We start from the raw sequence: 22,562 nt of genomic DNA, 5'->3' as shown, positions 1-22,562 counted from the left end.
CCATGCCTGGCCAATTTTTTGTATTTTTATTAGAAATGGGGTTTCACCGTGTTAGCCAGGATGGTCTCTATCTCCTGACCTCAGGTGATCCACCCGCCTTGGCCTCCTAAAGTGCTGGGATTACAGCTGTGAGCCACTGCACCCAGTGGTGATGGTCTTTTTGCGATTAATTTCCTGGGTGTTCTTTGAGCTTCTTATATTTGGATGTCTAGCTCTCTAGTGAGGCCAGGGAAATTTTCCATGATTGTTCCCTCAAATATGTTTTTCTTTTTTTCTTTTTTTTTTTTTTTTTTGAGACGGAGTCTTGCTCTGTCGCCCAGGCTGGAGTGCAGTGGCGCAATCTCGGCTCACTGCAAGTTCCGCCTCCCGGGTTCACGCCATTCTCCTGCCTCAGCCTCTCCGAGTAGCTGGGACTACAGGCGCCCGCCACCACGCCCGGCTAATTTTTTGTATTTTTAGTAGAGACGGGGTTTCACCATGGTCTCGATCTCCTGACCTCGTGATCCGCCCGCCTCGGCCTCCCAAAGTGCTGGGATTACAAGCGTGAGCCACTGCGCCCAGCCTGTTTTTCAAACTTTTAGATTTATCTTCTTGCTCAGGAATACCAATTATTCTTAGGGTTAGTCATTTAACATAATTCCAAATTACTTGGAAGATTTGTTCTTTTTTAAAATTCTTTTTTCCTTATTTTTGTCAGATTGTGTTAATTTAAAACCCTTCTCTTTGAGCTCTGAAGTTTTTTCTTCTACTTTTTCTAGTCTATTGTTGAAACTTTCTGGTGTATTTTTTATTTCTCTAAGTGTCTTTCATTTCCAGAAGTTGTGATTGTTTTTACTTTATTATATATATTTGTCTGGCAAATTTTTCATTCATATCCTTTATTATTTTCTTAATTTCTTTGTTTTTCACCTTTCTCTGGTATCTTCTTGAGTAGCTTAATAATAGACCTACCTTCTGAATTCTCTTTTTCTGGCAATTCACAGATTTGTTCTTGGTTTGGATCCATTGCTGGGAACTAGTGTGATCTTTTGAGGGTACTATAGAACCTTTTTTTGTCGTAGTACCAGAATTACTTTTTTGGTTCTTTCTCCTTTGGGTAGACTATTTCATTGGAAAGATCTGGGATTCAAGGGCTGCTGTCCAGATTCTTTTTTCCCATGGGGCGATTGCTTGATATGGTGTTCTCCTGCTTCCCCTAGGGATGGGGCTTCCTGAGAGTTGGACTGCAGTGATTCTTATTGCTCTTCTGGGTCTAGCCACCCAGTGGGGCATCAGGCTCTGGGCTGGTGCTGGGGAAAGTCTGCAAAGAGTCCTGTGATGTCAGGCATCTTCATGTCTCCTAGCTGTGGATACCAGCCCTGCTTTGGTGGAGGTGGCAAGGGAATGAAGTAGACTCTGTGAGATTTGTTGCTTGTAGTTTTGTTTAGTGCACTGGTTTTCTTGAATGCTGGTTGTGGTGGCAGTGAAATTGTCATGTGGACATACTCAGGACTTCTGGTTAGCCAGTATGTTGCATGTGATGAAATTTGCTATTGTTTTCTCTTTCCTGGGAGCAGGGTTATTCTATCTTGAGTTGCTGTAATTGCTTGAGTTGGTTGACCTCCAGTCAGGAGGTGGCACTTTCAAGAGAGCACCAGCTGCTGTAGTAGAAAGAGGATATAAGCTTGCCCTAAGTTGGCCAGGATAAATATTCTGGTTTCTCAGGCGATGGGCAGGGCCATAAAGTTTCCAAGACTTTATGTCTTTTGTGTTCAGCTACCTGGGCAGGCAGAGAAATACCATCCGATGGGGTCAGGATTAGGTGGGTCTGAGCTCAGACTCTCCTTGGGTGGGACTTGCTGCGGCTGCTGTGTGGGATGGCTGATGGAATTATGTTCCAAGAGTGATTATGGCTGCCTCACTGCATCATGCAGGTTTCCAGAGAAGTGGGGGAAAGCTGGCAGTGACGGGCCTCTCACAGCTTCCATGAAGCTAGTGAGCTGGTTTCTAGGGAAGTGGGGGGAAACTAGCAGTGACAGGCCTCACTCAGCTCCCATGCAGCTTCATGCAGTTTATATGCAGGCAGTCTATGTACCAGGCTCAGACCTTGCCCCAGGTTTCAAACCTCCTTGTTGAGAAAGCAAGCACAGCTTTCAGGCCTCACCCCTCCCTGCCTGCTCACACTGTCAGCCATGGCTCCTGCAGCAATTTCTGTTTGTCCCTCCAGATTCTGCTCAAGAAAGTTCATGCTCAGTCAAAATTATTACAAAGTTCAGCTGGAAGCTTCTTTCACCTTGTGACCCCCTCCCTAGTTCTGTGGGATCCCTTCCCCAACGACCCCTGTTAGATAAAGTCAAGAATGGCTTCCTTAGTCTGGAGCTGGTGACTGGGAGTGCCTACGGGGCTGTTCCTGCTGCTTCTTCTACTTTAATATTTTGCTTGGCTCCCTAAATCCATTTCAGCTCTAGGTAAGTTTAATTCCTTCTCCTATAATCTGGATTTTCAGGTTCAAAGGAAGGTTTTCTCCTCTTATACTTTGGGAACTCAGTTTTTTTGCTGTCTCGTGGAATTTGCAGAGTGAGCTGTTTCTTCCACAGGATCTGTGAACTCTTGCTCTTCCTGGCACATTCCTGCAGTGGTTCTTGGAGCAGAAGTTCACGGTGTGAGTTTCCATACTCTGTCCTGTCCATCCAAATGGTAGCTGCGTCTTAGTCCTTTTCTTCCCAAACGCCTATATTTTGAAGATATTTTTATTAATAATCTTTAAATAAAACAGAGGCTTATGCCTGTAATCCTAGCACTCTGGGAGGCTGAGGAAGGCAGATCGCTTGAGCCCAGGAGTTTGAGACCAGCCTGGCCAACATGGTGAAACCCTGTTTTTATGAAAAAATACAAAAATTAGCCAGGTGTGGTGGCACGCACCTGTACTCCCAGCACTCGGAAGGCTAAGGTGGAAGGATCACCTGAGCCCAGGGAGGTTGAGGCTGCAGTGAGCCGTGATCACACCAGTGCACTCCAGCCTGGGTGACATGCTGTCTCAAAAAAGAAAAAAAACAAATAAACATTGTATTTATTTACCAAAGATTACTATAATAAAAAAATTAAAATGCATTCATGTTTTTATTTTTTTGACAAAATATATTATTTAAGTACTTATTTTTCTTTAAGCCAATTTATTAGGGCTCTTTTATATAAATATCATACAGGCAACGCGTATAAATACACAGACAAACAGAAGTAGATCTGGTAGAGTAATACACTTTTTATTTGCCAGTTTTTAAGTTTGTCTTTCCCATTTTAGACCATCAGTCTCTTGATTACTTGCTTCCTGCCCTAAACAGTGGTCAGCTGGGCAACTCTAAATTTGCATTTTTAAGAGGGCAACTCTTAGATCAAACAAGATAGAGGATTTACATTTTATTTAAACCAAGAAAAAATGGTGTGACTTAAAGTTCACACCATTTTGGCCAGGAAAAGCAGACACTCTTACACATGGAGATTTCTTTAAAGACGTAAATTTTTAAATTGTATTATTGGCTTTAGGGTGAAGCCTTTTAAGGAACAGGGTGAGGAAGAAGTCAGTTTCTAGGGCATAATAAGCAGGCACAACTGGAAGGTAAAACAGATCACCAGGGATTAAAGATCCCATTTGTATATTGAATCCTGGGTTCTCAAAAATATGGAAGCTCAACCGGATGAGGCATTACAGCGCTTCCACAGTGTATCTCATTGCAAAGGCATTTTTCCAAGGCTGGTGAGCAACCCAATGGCAATCAGCTCACTCTGTTATCAGCCTGTTCCCCCATTCAATACCTTCTTCATGCCCAAGAGCATGCTTTCTTATCTAAATGTGCAAAGAAAGGAGTGTTTTCCTGTGGTAATAACCATTCACTATAAGCAACTGCCACTTATAGTGAATGGTTATTACTACAGAGCAATAGTAAAAGTATATTTCCTACGTAGCTTATTATATACAAAGGCTAAACTATATCTGTAAAAGTATATTTCTTACCTAGCTATTACACACCAAGGCTGAAAGTTTCCTCATAATGCAGAGTTATTTTTGATGCTCCCCAAAGTAAAAAAGATCAGGTGATGCAATGCAAAACAGAGCAAAGTCTTAGATTTTGAGCAGATCTGTCCGTTTACAGTTCTTGGGGTTCCATGAGGAAAACAGAGTTTTTTCCTAAAATGGGGTCTCCTCCTCTGTTTTTCCTAAGGAGTCCCAGGCTGTCAGAAATTACCTTAAGTCCTCGATTGTGGGCATCAAGGGTAGCAAGAAGACAGAAGTAAGTGGAGAAACAATTCAGTGGACTGAGAAGAAAACTTTTTTTCCTCAAAAAACAAGATTCAAGAAGAGAAAAAAGCATAAAGCCCTTTTGAATATATGTATAGCTTTGATATCTGTTTTTAATTAAGCTGACTTTTAATTCTAGAGCTCTTTTTTCTTAAAAAAAATTCTTTAAAATGTCTTTTTACCAGCTAGAGCTGGGACAAACAGCTGACACCCTTGGCTTTTAAGCCTTCTTTTTTTTTTTTTCCGCCACAAAGATATTTTCCCAAGTGAAACCGGTAAGCCTTAACTTAGGTTATGACTTAGCCACAGATGCATGAGGTGTGCAAAGGGAGGGCAAGTGGTTTTTACAAGATCTAGAATCACCCCAAAGGTAGCTCAGAGAAGGGAAAATTCAACACAGGAAGTTAGAAGTTGTTCATGGAGAGAAAAAAAATCAATAAATGGCAAAGGTCACACAAATAACAGACCAGAAAGGACTCATTCTCTAAGCCAGCAGTTGAACTCAGGCTGCCATTGCGAAAGGGCAAAGCCTTTGCTGCCGAGCTGTAGCATGGGGCAATTGCCATTATTTTTCCCAGAAGGAGCCTAGAGCAGGCATTTTGGGGCTTGAAAAGGATTTTAACTGCTTAAGATGATTTTTAAGGCTAACGATGACATTATAATGGATCCTTCTTTTAATTTAAACCTTTAAAAAATTGTTGAGAATAAGAGATTGCTAAAATCCTTTTTGTTTTAATGGTGTACTTAGTTGTAATAGTGACTCAATCCAATATTCTTTAAAGTCAAATGGTAATTTTTCAGATTTTTTTTTATTTTTTAAAATCATACAAGCAAGAAATATTTCTAGAGAGGGGGTAGAGTAGGCATTTCCATGATCCCCAAGAATTTACTCCCAGAAATGGGCTTAAGGTAGCATGAGACCTTTTAAGACAAAACTCACCCAAGGGCTTGACACATTTGAACTAAGAGTGTGCTGACTCCTTTCAGACTAGCCACCGATGTGAACCTGAAAATTCCCACCCTTCAAGTGGTGGAGACAAAGAGAGAGTACCTCTATATGGTCACAGGGTCATGCTCCCCAGGACATAAAACAAGAGGGAAACCTCATTCAGTTTTTGTTTCAGGGACCCAAAGCAAAGTTTATAACTGACCAGTCTGCTGGGCCAGCTTGCTGGCGGGAGACCTAGGCCTGCGTTTTATCTAGTGGAACGCCGTCCGTGACAGAATGGCAAAGAGAGACAAATTCAGAGCACAAAGTACACCAGATTAGCTACAATCTAAGACTTGTCACACTAATCCTTTTTATCATTAATTAAAACCTTGCAGAGGAGGCAAACAGTGATTTGTATCATTCTCTTAACCAGTTTGCACAGAGAGAGGCCAGAAGCCCGGCTAGCAGGAAATTCTTACCTTTCGCTGGCCAGAGTTTAGGGTCTCCTTTCTCTGAGTGGCTCTGGTGACCCTACTTGCCACTATATTGTTAAGAATTTTTAGTATTTCCTTTTGTTTTCCATGAGTATGGAAAACATGGAACAGACACAATTGTTACATATAAAATAGACATCATTAAAAAAGAAAGTGTTATGTGGAAGGGTTTAATACAAATAGAAAAAGGTCTGACATTTAACAAATTACTGATGAATTCCTTTGACCCTTTCTTTGACCTAATTCTCCTCATTTGTATTTATCAAGTTTATAAACATATTGACGACGTACATGCGACGTTCGCGAACAATTTTCAAACTGTTAACCAATTAGTTTTTAAAAGCCTTTTAAATAATCTTGTCTTCTCCACAGGAATGATTTACGCAATGAAAAAAAATTAACAAACTCCACATTGTTTGTTCTTTACTGGGAAGAATCATGACTTAATAAGAGTGAAGCACTCATGGTTGTTTGTAAGCACATTTATTCATAAGCTTATATTATTTGACTTTAAGGCCTTACTACTGGCAAGGAATAGCTTTTTAAGTGAAGCCATTTGCTGTGAAGAGCAGTTTTATATAAATAAAGTATAATAATTAGTTTATGTATTATATATATTTATTTATATAAACTGCACTTCACAGAAATGGCTTCACTTAATATTTGATTGATTGATTGATTGATTGAGTCCAGGGTCTTGCTCTTTCTCCCAGGCTGGGGTGCAATGGTGCAATCACAGCTCACCGCAGCCTCAACCTCCTGGACTCAAGAGAGCCTCTCGTCTTAGCCTCCTGAGTAGCTGGGACTCTAGGTTTGTGCCACGAGAGCTGGCTAATTTTTAAAATTTTTTGTAGAGACCAGGTCTCCCTATGTGGCCCTGGCTGGTCTCGAACTCGTGGGCACAATTGATCCTCTCACCTTGGCCTTCTAAAGTGCTGGGATTACAGGTGTCAGCCACCACACCCAGCCAAGCAGTTGTGTTTTATATAGAGATCATTAAAAAAAAAAAATCATGTCTGTAGTAAGACATCCAGATGTTAATCAGTTTCTTCCTTTAAAATTATTCTAAAAGGCTTTCAGAAGAACTGGGATTTTTTTCTCATTGAAAGATAAAATAACATTTATGAAAGCTAGATCAGCTGTTTTATAAACTCACAGTACATAGAGAAAAATGCCTTTTTAAAAAGGTTGAGGAAAATAGGATATTCAGTTACCTTCTGAAGTTCACACAGCCAGTGACAGAGCCCAGATCAGAACTCTGTTTGCTCCCTTCTTTGTGCCCCCCAAACTGGGCAGATGCTATTATCAAGCTGCCGTGCCGTAAACTAGATCTCTCAGCACCTGCTATGTACCAAGTCCCAAAATAAGTGTTGAGTTTGTGCTGAGAATTAAACAAACATACCCTTTACTTCTGCCCTGATGGTTTTAGGAAATCTCCCTTTCCTTACTTTTTGACAAACATTACCTGCATCATTTTGCACTTTTTCCACATAGAAATGAAATTGTTTTCAGAAGCTAATCTCTTTCAATTACTCAGATTTACTCTATGCTGTGGAAGCTGGCAGGAAATCAGTTCACATTTTTTATGTACCTTTTTACTAAAAAGATTGTCTTGCAAAGGACCTGGACTTGTTTTGTTTGTTGTTGTTGTTTTTGTGTCTGCTAATTCATAGTTTAGTGATCAGTGTCCCAGAATAGATGTGTTCACAAAAGAGTGCAAATGGGGGGGTGGAGCCAAGATGGCCGAATAGGAACAGCTCCGGTCTCCAGCTCCCAGCCCCAGCGACACAGAAGACGGGTGATTTCTGCACTTCTGCTTGAGGTACCGGTTTCATCTCACTAGGGAGTGCCTAACAGTGGGTTCAGGACAGTCGGTGAAGCGCACTGTGCGCGAGCCGAAGCAGGGCGAGGCATTGCCTCACTCGGGAAGCGCAAGGGGTCAGGGAGTTCCCTTTCCTAGTCAAAGAAAGGGAAAACAGACGGCACCTGGAATATCGGGTCAGTCCCGTCCTAATACTGCGCTTTTCCAACGGGCCTGGAAAACGGCACACTAGGAGATTGTGTCCCGCACCTGGCTCGGAGGGTCCTATGCCCACAGAGTCTTGCTGATTGCTAGCACAGCAGTCTGAGATCACGCTGCAAGGCAGCAACGAGGCTGGGGGAGGGGCGCCCGCCATTGCCCAGGCTTGCTTAGGTAAACAAAGCAGCCAGGAAGCTCGAACTGGGTGGAGCCCACCACAGCTCAAGGAGGCCCGCCTGCCTCTGTAGGCTCCACCTCTGGGGGCAGGGCACAGACAACCAAAAACTCAGAGAGAACCTCCACAGCCTTAAATGTCCCTGTCTGACTGACAGCTTTGAAGAGAGTAGTGGTTCTCCCAGCACGCAGCTGGAGATCTGAGAACGGACAGACTGCCTCCTAAAGTGGGTCCCTCACCCCTGAGCAGCCTAACTGGGAGGCACCCCCCCAGTAGGGACAGACTGACACCTCATTCAACCAGGTACTCCTCTGAGACAAAACTTTCAGAGGAACTATCAGACAGCTGAATTTGTGGTCTCACGAAAATCCACTGTTCTGCAGCCACTGGTGCTGACACCCAGCCAAACAGCGTCTGGAGTGGACCTCTAGTAAACTCCAACAGACCTGCAGCTGAGGGTCTTGTCTGGTAGAAGGAAAATTAACAAACAGAAAGGACATCCACACCAAAAACCCATCTGTACATCACCATCATCGAAGACAAAAAGTAGACAAAACCACAAAGATGGGGAAAAAACAGAGCAAAAAAACTGGAAACTCTAAAAAACAGAGCACCTCTCCTCCTCCAAAGGAACGCAGTTCCTCACCAGCAACGGAACAAAGCTGGATGGAGGATGACTTTGATGAGTTGAGAGAAGAAGGCTTCAGACGATCAAACTACTCTGAGCTACGAGAGGAAATTCAAAACAATAGCAAAGAAGTTAAAAACTTTGAAAAAAAATTAGAAGAATGGATAACTAGAATAACCAATGGAGAGAAGGGCTTCAAGGAGATGATGGAGCTGAAAGCCAAGTTTCGAGAACTACGCGAAGAATGCAGAAGCCTCAGTAGCAGATGCGATCAACTGGAAGAAAGGGTATCGCTGATAGAAGATGAAATGAATGAAATGAAGAGAGAAGGGAAGTTTAGAGAAAAAAGAATAAAAAGAAATGAACAAAGCCTCCAAGAAATTTGGGACTATGTGAAAAGACCAAACCTACGTCTGATTGGTGTACCTGAAAATGATGGGGAGAATGGAACCAAGTTGGAAAACACTCTGCAAGATATTATCCAGGAGAACTTCCCCAATCTAGCAAGGCAGGCCAGCATTCAGATTCAGGAAATACAGAGAACGCCACAAAGATACTCCTCGAGAAGGGCAACTCCAAGACACATAATTGTCAGATTCACCAAAGTGGAAATGAAGGAAAAAATGTTAAGGGCAGCCAGAGAGAAAGGTCGGGTTACCCACAAAGGGAAGCCCATCAGACTAACAGCTGATCTCTCAGCAGAAACTCTACAAGCCAGAAGAGAGTGGGGGCCGATATTCAACATTCTTAAAGAAAAGAATTTTCAACCCAGAATTTCCTATCCCGCCAAACTAAGCTTCATAAGTGAAGGAGAAATAAAATACTTTACAGACAAGCAAACGCTGAGTGATTTTGTCACCACCAGGCCTGCCCTAAAAGAGCTCCTGAAGGAAGCACTAAACATGGAAAGGAACAACCGGTACCAGCCCCTGCAAAAACATGCCAAATTGTAAAGACCATCGAGGCTAGGAAGAAACTATAGCAACTAACGAGCAAAATAACCAACTAACATCATAATGACAGGATCAGATTCACACATAACGATATTCACGTTAAATGTAAATGGGCTAAATGCTCTAATCAAAAGACACAGACTGGCAAACTGGATAAGGAGTCAGGACCCATCAGTGTGCTGTATTCAGGAAACCCATCTCACGTGCAGAGACACACATAGACTCAAAATAAAGGGATGGAGGAAGATCTATCAAGCAACTGGAAAACAAAAAAAGGCAGGGGTTGCAATCCTAGTCTCTGATAAAATAGACTTTAAACCAACAAAGATCAAAAGAGACAAAGAAGGCCATTACATAATGGTAAAGGGATCAATTCAACAAGAAGAGCTAACTATCCTAAATATATATGCACCCAACACAGGAGCACCCAGATTCATAAAGCAAGTCCTCAGTGACCTACAAAGGGACTTAAACTCCCACACAATAATAATGGGAGATTTTAACACCCCACTGTCAGCATTAGACAGATCAACGAGACAGAAAGTTAACAAGGATATCCAGGAATTGAACTCAGCTCTAAATAAAGTGGACCTAATAGACATCTACAGAACTCTCCACCCCAAATCAACAGAATATACATTTTTTTCAGCACCACACCACACCTATTCCAAAATTGACCACATAGTTGGAAGTAAAGCTCTTCTCAGCAAATGTAAAAGAACAGAGATTATAACAAACTGTCTCTCAGACCACAGTGCAATCAAACTAGAACTCAGGATTAAGAAACTCAGTCAAAACCGCTCAACTACATGGAAACTGAACAACCTGCTCCTGAATGACTATTGGGTACATAATGAAATGAAGGCAGAAATAAAGATGTTCTTTGAAACCAACGAGAACAAAGACACAACATACCAGAATCTCTGGGACACGTTCAAAGCAGTGTGTAGAGGGAAATTTATAGCACTAAATGCCCACAAGAGAAAGCAGGAAAGATCCAAAATTGACACCCTAACATCACAATTAAAAGAACTAGAAAAGCAAGAGCAAACACATTCAAAAGCTAGCAGAAGGCTAGAAATAACTAAGAGCAGAACTGAAGGAAATAGAGACACAAAAAACCCTTCAAAAAATTAATGAATCCAGGAGCTGGTTTTTTGAAAAGATCAACAAAATTGATGGACCGCTAGCAAGACTAATAAAGAAGAAAAGAGAGAAGAATCAAATAGATGCAATAAAAAACGAAAAAGGGGATATCACCACCGATCCCACAGAAATACAATCTACCATCAGAGAATACTACAAACACCTCTATGCAAATAAACTAGAAAATCTACAAGAAATGGATAAATTCCTCGACAAATACACCCTCCCAAGACTAAACCAGGAAGAAGTTGAATCTCTGAATAGACCAATAACAGGTTCTGAAATTGTGGCAATAATCAATAGCTTACCAACCAAAAAGAGTCCAGGACCTGATGGATTCACAGCTGAATTCTACCAGAGGTACAAGGAGGAACTGGTACCATTCCTTCTGAAACTATTCCAATCGATAGAAAAAGAGGGAATCCTCCCTAACACATTTTACGAAGCCAGCATCGTCCTGATACCAAAACCTGGCAGAGACATAACCAAAAAAGAGAATTTCAGACCAATATCCTTGATGAACATTGATGCAAAAATCCTCAATAAAATACTGGCAAACCGAATCCAGCAGCACATCAAAAAGCTTATCCACCATGATCAAGTGGGCTTCATCCCTGGGATGCAAGGCTGGTTCAACATACGCAAATCAATAAATGTAATCCAGCATATAAACAGAACCAAAGACAAAAACCACATGATTATCTCAATAGATGCAGAAAAGGCCTTTGACAAAATTCAACAACGCTTCATGCTAAAAACTCTCAATAAATTAGGTATTGATGGGACGTATCTCAAAATAATAAGAGCTATCTACAACAAACCCACAGTCAATATCATACTGAATGGGCAAAAACTGGAAGCATTCCCTCTGAAAACTGGCACAAGACAGGGATGCCCTCTCTCACCGCTCCTATTCAACATAGTGCTGGAAGTTCTGGCCAGAGCAATCAGGCAGGAGAAGGAAATAAAGGGTATTCAATTAGGAAAAGAGGAAGTCAAATTGTCCCTGTTTGCAGATGACATGATTGTATATCTAGAAAACCCCATTGTCTCAGCCCAAAATCTCCTTAAGCTGATTAGCAACTTCAGCAAAGTCTCAGGATACAAAATTAATGTACAAAAATCACAAGCATTCTTGTACACCAATAACAGACAAACAGAGAGCCAAATCATGAGTGAACTCCCATTCACAATTGCTTCAAAGAGAATAAAATACCTAGGAATCCAACTTACAAGGGATGTGAAGGACCTCTTCAAGGAGAACTACAAACCACTGCTCAATGAAATAAAAGAGGATACAAACAAATGGAAGAACATTCCATGCTCATGGGTTGGAAGAATCAATATCGTGAAAATGGCCATACTGCCCAAGGTAATTTATAGATTCAATGCCATCCCCATCAAGCTACCAATGACTTTCTTCACAGAATTGGAAAAAACTACTTTAAAGTTCATATGGAAGCAAAAAAGAGCCCGCATCGCCAAGTCAATCCTAAGCCAAAAGAACAAAGCTGGAGGCATCACGCTACCTGACTTCAAACTATACTACAAGGCTACAGTAACCAAAACAGCATGGTACTGGTACCACAACAGAGACATAGATCAATGGAACAGAACAGAGCCCTCAGAAATGATGCCGCATAGCTACAACTATCTGATCTTTGACAAACCTGACAAAAACAAGAAATGGGGAAAGGATTCCCTATTTAATAAATGATGCTGGGAAAACTGGCTAGCCATATGTAGAAAGCTGCAACTGGATCCCTTCCTTACACCTTATACAAAAATTAATTCAAGATGGATTAAAGACTTATATGTTAGACCTAAAACCATTAAAATCCTACAAGAAAACCTAGGCAATACCATTCAGGACATAGGCGTGGGCAAGGACTTCATGTCTAAAACACCAAAAGCAATGGCAACAAAAGCCAAAATCGACAAATGGGATCTCATTAAACTAAAGAGCTTCTGCACAGCAAAAGAAACTATCATCAGAGTGAACAGGCAACCTACAGAATGGGAGAAAATTTTTGCAACCTACTCATCTGACAAAGGGCTAATATCCAGAATCTACAATGAACTCAAACAAATTTACAAGAAAAAAACAAACAACCCCATCAAAAAGTGGGCAGAGGACATGAACAGACACTTCTCAAAAGAAGACATTTATGCAGCCAAAAAACACATGAAGAAATGCTCCTCATCACTGGCCATCAGAGAAATGCAAATCAAAACCACAGTGAGATACCATCTCACACCAGTTAGAATGGCCATCATTAAAAAAGCAGGAAACAACAGGTGCTGGAGAGGATGTGGAGAAATAGGAACACTTTTACACTGTTGGTGGGACTGTAAACTAGTTCAACCATTGTGGAAGTCAGTGTGGCGATTCCTCAGGGATCTAGAACTAGAAATACCATTTGACCCAGCCATCCCATTACTGGGTATATACCCAAAGGACTATAAATCATGCTGCTATAAAGACACATGCACACGTATGTTTATTGTGGCACTATTCACAATAGCAAAGAGTTGGAACCAACCCAAATGTCCAACAACGATAGACTGGATTAAGAAAATGTGGCACATATACACCATGGAATACTATGCAGCCATAAAAAATGATGAGTTCATGTCCTTTGTAGGGACATGGATGAAACTGGAAAACATCATTCTCAGTAAACTATCGCAAGGACAAAAAACGAAACACCGCATGTTCTCACTCATAGGTGGGAATTGAACAATGAGAACTCATGGACACAGGAAGGGGAACATCACGCTCCGGGGACTGTTGTGGGGTGGGGGGAGGGGGGAGGGACAGCATTAGGAGATACACCTAATGCTAAATGACGAGTTAATGGGTGCAGGAAATCAACATGGCACATGGATACATATGTAACAAACCTGCACATTGTGCACATGTACCCTAAAACCCTAAAGTATAATAAAAAAAAAAAAAAAAAAAAAAAAAAATCTAAAATGAAAATAAAAAAAAAAAAGAAAAAAAAAAAGAGTGCAAATGATATTCTTGTATGACCCTAATCTCAGTGTATGGTCATGATTCTGTATGTGAAAATCTGTCTCAAGGTATCTTGTGTAGCAAAGAATGATCAGGGCACCAAGTGTGCAAATTACTTCTAGAAGTGATTTTGCCTGTTGGTCTTTTCAAAGGCTAGAACAAGGAAATATATGCAGGTATATAAAAACATATACATATACACAAACATGCAAATATACATGCACAAATATGTATATATGTGAGTGTGTGTAGATTACTTTCTGTTTATATATTTGTAGTCATGTGCCACATACTGACATTTCAGTAAATAATGGACCACATATATGACAGCGGTTCCCGTGAGATTATAATACCATATTTTTATTGTACCTTTTCTGTGTTTAGATACACAAATATTTACCATTGTGTTACAATTGCCTATAGTATTCAATACAGTAGCATGTGGTACAGGTTTGTAGCCTAGGAGCAGTAGGTTATACCATACAGCCTAGATGTGCAATAGGCTATGCAATCTAGGTCTGTGTAAATACACTCTATGATGTTCACACAATGACAAACTCCCCTAATGACACATTTCTCAGAATGTATCCTCGCCCTTAAGAGATGCAGGACTGTGTTACTTTCTGTTTTGTTCCCCTTCCAACTCTTACTGATTTAAGTATGTGGGATACTAAGAGTGGTGTCATTCCCTTTCTTATCCTTTCTACTCGATTTTCTCTCATTCTTATAGGTAACGAGGGCCATTGTTTTCCGATTTATCCTTCTTGGGTTTGTTTTTGTAATGATAAGCAGGTATTTGTATATTTAAAACATTTCCCATTCTTTTCTTACACAAAATATATCATACTATATATGCCTATTCATACTTTGTCTTATTGAAACCTCCTGGAAGTTACTCCATATCAGTTCATAGAGATCTTCCTCATTATCTTTTACACTTACATAGTACTCCATTGTTTATTTTACTCAACCTGTCTCCTATTCAGGGTAATTTTTACCCTAAGTGCCAGTGGAAGAGTTTAGCATGATGTGGCGGGGCTGGAGGAAGGAAAAGAAGATAAGAAACAACATAGTCATCATAGAAAACTCAAAAACATTATGCTAAGTGAAAGGCCAAGCACTAAAGACTGCATATTATATGGTTTTATTTATATGAACTATCCAGGAAGGGCCCATTTATGGAGATAGAAAGTAGGTCAGTGGTTGTCCAGGACTGTGATAAAAATGGGGAGTGACTGCAAATGGGCATGAGGGATGATGGAAATGTCGTATTAGACTGTCACACAACTCTGTAAATAAACTGAAGTCAGTGAATTGTACATTTAAAACAGTTGAATTTTATTGCATATCAATGACACCTCAGTAATACTGTAAAAAAAATCAGCATCAGGTGGCATGTATGATGTTCCTAACAGAATGTGATTATTTCTGATTCGAACATAATTGGAAGAATTAAACCTTCTTAGATGTTGTACATACTTGGTTGAAATCTTGGGAACCTTCCTCCAAATGATATATAGTAATCATATGTGTGTATCTATATCCAAATGACATATACTAATCGTATATATGTATATATGTATTATATATGTTTATTGCAAAGCGATATACACATATATAACATAAATGATATTAATATGTTACTTCAAATCCAAAGCATATATTTTTTTACAGCATTTTCTGCTTGAGGGATTTAGTGACCTTATAGCCCCTAAGGAAATTTACTTATATTAAACTGCTTGTGGCAGAAAGGATTGATTTTAATTCTTTTAAAAAATTGAATTCTTAAAGACCTTGTAGGCTGGGCGTGGTGGCTCACGCCTGTAATCCCAGCACTTTGGGAGGCTGAAGTGGGTGGATCATGAGGTCAGGAGATCGAGACCATACTGGTTAACACTGTGAAACCCCGTCTCTACCAAAAAATACAAAAAAAGTTAGCTGGGCATGGTGGCGTGTGCCTGTAGTCCCAGCTACTCAGGAGGCTGAGGCAGGAGAATGGTGTGAACCCGGGAGGCGGAGCTTGCAGTGAGCTGAGATCACGCCACTGCACTCCAATCTGGGCTACAGAGCAAGACTCCATCTAAAAAAAAAAAGACCTTGTAGACCACATTATTATGCCTTTTCTTTTATCGATGGGACTCTATTAAGAGTTTTAAAACTCTAGCTATGTAATAAAGTTAGGAATATAGTCTTCGACTCATCTGTTCTGCTCTTTAAATATTTATGCTACTCTGTTAGCCATTAAAATGATAATTATTAAGACTGTAGAAACATGGAAAGCTGTTATAATACAAATGAGAAAAGCAGAGTGCCAAATGGCTTAAATATCACAATTTCAACCAGTGCAACACATTTTTATACATGTGTGAAGGTCTAGAGCATAACAGATACAAACAATATTTGTGCTATGTGATGGGCTGGTAGGTGTTTCTCCCTTAATATTCTTGGATGTGGCTGCATTGCATCCAAATAAACTTGTTTTTTTTTAGCTATCTTAAGCGTACCATAAAGGAGAATGTAGAATCAAAGGGATGGTGCACATATTGGCGGCTGCCAGAATTTGTAACCTGCATTTGCAGACTTTTCTCAGAGAACCTTCAATACTAGAAATGTGTATGATGACGTTAAATCATTCTAAGCCACTAGAACTCTTCCCTTGTTTACCTGTGGCAAAGCCGTTCTTATTCTCTTTTATGAAATCTACCAATAGAGCATGGGTGAACAATGATTTTTAGGGGTGGTAACTGCTGTTAATTATTTCTGTTGGAGGTAGAATAGGAAGAAAGTGGCTTGTGCTGACACGTAAATGATCTAGATGAGACTGGAAGAATATTTTGTCTGTATTGTTGGTGACTTTTGCCCACTGGAATGAGTTGCAAAAAGTTATTGAGGGTGCTTTATCTCTGGTTAGCTTTATAATTACAAGGGATTGTCAACTACCTTGTTTGGGGAAGGGAAAAGTAGGTTAGATGACTCTCAAGATTTCAGTGGACTTGATTTTTCAATTTACCTCTATCCAAATGGCTTTTCTGTGTGATAGGGAGCAATCAGGTAGAAAGCATAAAGCAGCTACATAAACAATTTAAGAAGCCTATTGTTTCAGACTCAGGGTCTCATAGATATCATATTATATGATTTATATGATTTTCTGCTAAAACAATGTGCAGATATAGCGTTCCTGTTAAAATGTTGAGCTGTTATAGCCATGGCAGTTCCATTTCAGGGAAAGGAAAAGGAGCTGAGAAAGGAAAGAAAGGGACTGTGAACAAAACAGAGGACGCTGTGTCAGATACATAGGCAGTCCTTGCTGTTAGATCTCAGATAATATAGTTAACTCGGTTTTCCACTCTGGCTTAAACAATTTGTTTTCCTGTGTCAGATACATAGGCAGTCCTTGCTGTTAGAGCTCTGATAATATAGTTAACTCGGTTTTCCACTCTGGCTTAAACAATTTGTTTTATTCTCTCTTCCCGAGGAAACACCTTCCTAAATTATATTTTTTAGCCAGCCAATCCTTTGAACAGATATATCTAGTGAGCCTCTCATTGCCAGTGGATCAAAATCTTAACCAGCATCCCCAGTCCCCCCACAACCTAGTTTTATCTAGCTCATGGAATCATACATTCTGTCAATTCCCTTTTGAGTCGCTCTTCCCAAGATACAGGCTCATCTTTTCTCTTTTCTTCTGATCATTCTTAACTCATACCCTTTCCTATACCCAAGTCTTCATTGATGGTGTCTTATTACTACATTTCTCCCCATTCCAGCCTACTCTATTCTCTTTTTCTTTGGCCTTCCATAGTATTTCTGTATTTACTTCTGACTGGGCATTTATTTTTAACTATTTCAATAACAATAAAACTATAGCAGTGTCTTAGCTTGAATTACGGTAACAAAATACTATAGACTGGGTAGCTTAAACAACAGACATTTATTTCTCACAATGCTGGATGCTGAAAACTCTAAGATCAGAGTCCCAACAGATTCACTTCCTGGTGAGGGCTCTTTTCCTGGCTTGGAAAAGGTAGATGGCTACCTTGTTGCTGTATCTTCACATGGGGAGGGGGGGCAGGTGGAGAGAGAAAGAGAGGGAAAGAAGGAAAGAGAGAGAGAGAGAGAGATATCATGGGGCCCCACTTGCATGACCTCATCTGTCTCTAATTACCTCTCAAAAGACCCATCTCCAAATACCATCACACTGAGGGTTAGGGCTTTGGGGACAATACACATTCAGTCTGTTACAAATAGCTACCATTTTTAGTGTTTAGGATGTGCCAGCTACTGTTTTCAGTACTTTACATGAATTAACTCATTCAATCCTTACCTCAATTGAGGAAGTAGATAATTATTCCCATTTTATAGATAAGGAAATGAGTTACTAGCTGTATGTAGTCATACAGTTAGTAAGTGGCAGATGTGGAATTCTACCCCAAGCTGGAAACCGACCGTATTCTTCACCACAGCTCTGAATTGCCATTAATAAGTATCCTGCATAGATGTTTTGTTCTCTTAAAATTTACACTTTTTAAGGTCAAAGACAAAGTCTCCTTGTTCTTTGCTTCACCTCATGTAATAGTCTTGTGCCTGGAACAGGGAGTTGGTCTATAAACATCTGTTTATTGATGTGATCTATTGTCAGTGGTCAGTTAAGTTCTGATAGGCTTTTCTGGGAATTTTGGTTTGGTTGGTTTGATTTGGTGGTTTTGTCTTGAACCTTTAATTCCTCGTGTGAGATGGTTAATGTGGCTGTCAAGAATTCAACTATGTAGCTTTCATTGCCTAAAAGTGATGCTTAGTGGTGGCCGAATATACTAATTTAGGTCAAACTCAATCTCAACTTTTGTTCTGTGCTTTAAAGTGAGCATTTCAAGTTTGTGTGTTTATTTTCTTAAGTAATTTTTTTTTTTTTTTGAGGCAAAGTTTTGCTCCTGTCACCCAGGCTGGAGTGCAATGGTGTGATCTCACCTCACTGCAACCTCTTTCTCCCGGGTTCAAGCAATTCTCCTGCCTTAACCTCCCGAATACCTGAGGTTACAGGTGCCTGCCACCACGCTTGGCTAATTTTTGTATTTTTAGTAGAGACGGGGTTTCACCATGTTGGCCAGGCTGGTCTCGAGCTCCTGACCTCAGGTGATCCACCTGCCTCGGCCTCCCAAAGTTCTGGGATTACAGTCATGAGCCACCGCGCCCAGCCTTCTTAAGTAATATTTTATTATTTGGGTATTTGATATGTCAGATAAAATGAGTAAACGCAACCTATACTTCATCTTCTTTGTAGTATCAAATCCTGAAACTATACTTAATTTTTTGCAGTTCCTCCTTGACTTCTTTGAGGGAAGGAAAGACTTCATGGAGTAAATTGTGAAGATTTGTTATGTTGAAGTGATCTTTAATAGGCACCCTATGCATACAATGTTAAGGTGTTGGATGAGATTATCTTTCCTAGTAAAGATAAAATATTTAGCCAAAAAAGCAGAAGTCTAATGTTGCTGAGGTTTGTTTATTGTGTTTCTTTTATCTGTTGTTTCTAACAGCATACTGCTTGATAAGGTAGGTACTCAGAACTAGGTATTTTGAGTGCTCTAATGGTTTATACATAGGTCTGTATATTAGTTGGTAATTTTTGTGAAATAAAAGCTATTTCTGGTTGATACAATAAAAAAATATTTGGAAGAGTACTGGATAACTTGCAGAATCAAAGGGAAAATGGGATCATCTGTCAGTCTTAGGAAGAATAAGAATTGTGACAACTGTCACATCTTAGAGTGGCCACTAGGAGTATCTCAGTTGTTGAATGGTTCAGTTCTGTTTTCAAGCAATGATCTGCTCAGGATTTATGTTCTTGGGAGGGAGTCAGATTTGCTCCAAGCTTAAGTCAGGTGTGTCTACTCTTTCACTGGAGTGATTGGCAGGCCATCAAAGACACACAAAATGGTAGACGAATGTTTCTAAAGGAAAAGTTGGGGCACCATTACCAAACAAGGGGAAACAGGCAAAAATAACAGATTCCTATATCAAGCAAGATTCATCTCAAAGCAGAGTGGATTTAAATGACAGCTTTAACTTGGACTATAAGTGATTTGGATTATTACCTGGATTCATTCAACAAGTTATTCCTCTAGAAGGGTTATCTTAGCAGTTTAATGCATCAGCAAGTGTTTTATGTTCAGCTGTGAAAACTTGATTTTTTTCTGATTACATTTACAAAATTTTATTTAGCTATTTTCAAACATCACAAATATGTAACATGAATTCATATGTAATCATTATCCAATTTCAACAACAGTCAGCATTTTGCCAATATTGTTTCTGTTGATTGCATTTAAAGCATTATTATAAGATACTTTTATAATTGGTTCTATAAAAACTCACAAGACTTATCATGTCTGAGAACTTACTTTAAGAACATAAATCCAAGTATCAAATGGTCATAAGTCTCATATCAAAAAACAGAACGGAAGATAGCCCTATGAAGTATTGCATTATTTACCTGGAAGTAGATTTTTTTTTTTTTTTCTGTTAGTAAGGCTTTTTACTGACTTAAGCCTGTTGAATCAATTCCTTAACAACTCACTTTTCCGATTACCTCTACCAAATTTGTTCTGGTCCTTGGAGTCTTTGCAGGTGTATCAGAGGTTTTATTTGACTCTAAAACCTGGACACCAGTATGCCAGTGCATTGTGTGATAGCTGGATACACTCTAATTTCTTTTGCAGTTGAAAGATGCATGAGTGTGATGCAGTCCGGGACACAGATGATCAAGCTGAAACGTGGAACCAAAGGGCTTGTCCGCCTCTTTTACCTGGATGAGCACCGGACACGCCTCCGATGGCGACCCTCTAGGAAGAGCGAGAAGGCGAAAAGTAAAACAAATCTTTGAATTCTTTGCTTGGCTAGACATAGTAATACATGGGTTATACTGAGTGGGCTCTTGAAGCTTCAGATCTGTGGAAGTTTTATACTTTTGTAAGTTTGGAGATAGTTGATTTTGGATATTGAGAGGCAGAATAATGACCATCTTTGGGGAATTTAAATCCATTAAAATTTTCTTGTCCATGAATGCTGTAAATGCTAATACTTCCCCTGTGTTGGAGACATGAGATATATATATATATATATATTTTTTTTTTTTTTTTTTTTTTTTTTTTTTTTAGTTGGAATATATGGTTTTACAGCCCGAGATGTTTTACATTCCTATAAAAGGTGAGGGACATTATAAAGCTAATGGGCTTTAAAATGTATTGTCATATTCTGAACACTATTAAGTGATTAATGAATTAACAACACCATTTAAATTTATCAAGTAAAGTAGTTTTGATGTGGCTCCTACTTAAAGCTACTTTCCCTCACACTATGTTAGTCAGCTTTCCCCAGAGAAACACAATCAATAGGATAGATAGATAGATAGATAGATAGATAGATAGATAGATAGATGTATGAGAGGACTTAGGAGAATTGGCTCATGTGATTATGAAGGCCAAGAAGTCACATGATAGACCATCTTCAAGCTGGAGAACCAGGGAAGCTGGTGGTATAGCTCAGTTTGAGTCCAAAGGCCTGAGAAGCAGGGGAGATGATGGTATAATTCCAAGTCCAAGGTTGAAGGCCTGAGAACCTGGGGGCCACTGATGTAAGTCCCATAGTACAAAGGCAGCAGAACCTTGGGCTGAGCATAGGCTCATTTCCCTGTGAGTCATGTGGGAAATGAGTTGATACCAGAAGAAAATTGGGACCCTGCCATTAAGGCAGAAGTGAGGGGTAGATGGTGTATATAAATAATCAATAGGATATACAAACTTCTGATTCCTACTGAAAAATAAACAAGCACACAGACCAAAAATAATTTATTAGTCTGAAATTATCCTTCTTGCCCTGTGCTTCAGTGATCCAAACCTTCATATTTGCTCTGCTAACTAAATAATGCTAATCTCTGTGATTCCACCCACTCCACAATCTAGCCATTGTCTACCTTTCCAGTTTTATCTCCCATTATTCTCCCTCTTGAGCTTTCCAGGCCACCATAAGCAGCCTGGTCAGCATCCCTGGAGTGGGCCTTATCTTTCTATATCTGTCTCTGCCTCTCCTCAGGTGTCATCCTGTTCCTCTCCACTTCTCCAAGCTCTGCTCTGCCTTCACCACCTTAGCCCTATGGCATTTTCTCTAGGAATGCCAGTTCCATGTAGCTCAGCTATTTGATTGTCAGAAATTCTTTTTCCTTTCAGTTTTCTAATGATCTTCTTATGCATGTTGCAAAACACCAAAGTCCGCTCTAGGTCTTTGCATATTTTCTATAAATATGTAAACTATAAATTTGACATAGTCATTGCCACCTTTTCTACCAGTCTTTTGCTTCAATTGACATATCTATTTTTTTTTTTTACTACAAATTTCAACACGTCCTGAATTATTGCCTTAGGAGAATGTTGTCAAGACAGCTCAGGCAGCACAAGTGTTATGTAGAGAAGGTTTCTAGTGGGAAAAAACAGGGCCCGGGTTTCACATTTAACCTGAAACCACAGCTTGCAGGCAATGAATTTTTTCATACTTACTTATTTATTCTTTTTTGGAGATGGAATCTTGCTCTGTCACCCAGGCTGTAGTGCAGTGGCACGATCTTGGCTCACTGCAACCTCTGCCTCCCAGGTTCGAGCAATTCTCCTGCCTCAGCCTCCTGAGTAGCTGGGACTACAGGCACCTGCCACCACGCCCGGCTGATTTTTTTTGTATTTTAGCAGAGACGGGGTTTCACCGTGTTGCCCAGGCTGGTCTTGAACTCCTGAGCTCAGGCAATCTGCCCGCCTTGACCTCCCAAACTGCTAGGATTACAGGCGTGAGCACCCAGCCTCATACTTATTTTTTATATTTAAAATGATTTTGCTTTTCTTGTTTCTTAGTGCATGTAAACAAGTATCTTTGCCTG

At 40.0% G+C, this 22,562-nt stretch overlaps 1 protein-coding gene across 4 annotated transcripts in view; it reads left to right on the top strand.

The window, feature by feature from the left end:
* PLCH1 (phospholipase C eta 1) overlaps nucleotides 1–22,562 on the top strand; it is a 274,017-nt gene that overhangs the window by 142,328 nt on the left and 109,127 nt on the right. For all 4 annotated transcript variants that reach the window (XM_063620283.1, XM_063620281.1, XM_063620279.1 and 1 more), the window contains one exon: nucleotides 20,359–20,505. In XM_063620283.1, the coding sequence (XP_063476353.1) occupies nucleotides 20,359–20,505 (147 nt within the window). The remainder of the gene's footprint in view (nucleotides 1–20,358; nucleotides 20,506–22,562) is intronic.

This window comes from Symphalangus syndactylus, chromosome 17 (assembly GCF_028878055.3).
Source record: "Symphalangus syndactylus isolate Jambi chromosome 17, NHGRI_mSymSyn1-v2.1_pri, whole genome shotgun sequence".
NCBI classification, from domain to species: domain Eukaryota; kingdom Metazoa; phylum Chordata; class Mammalia; order Primates; family Hylobatidae; genus Symphalangus; species Symphalangus syndactylus.
Note: the sequence above shows the minus strand (reverse complement) of the source record. Positions and strands in the feature narration are given on the sequence as shown.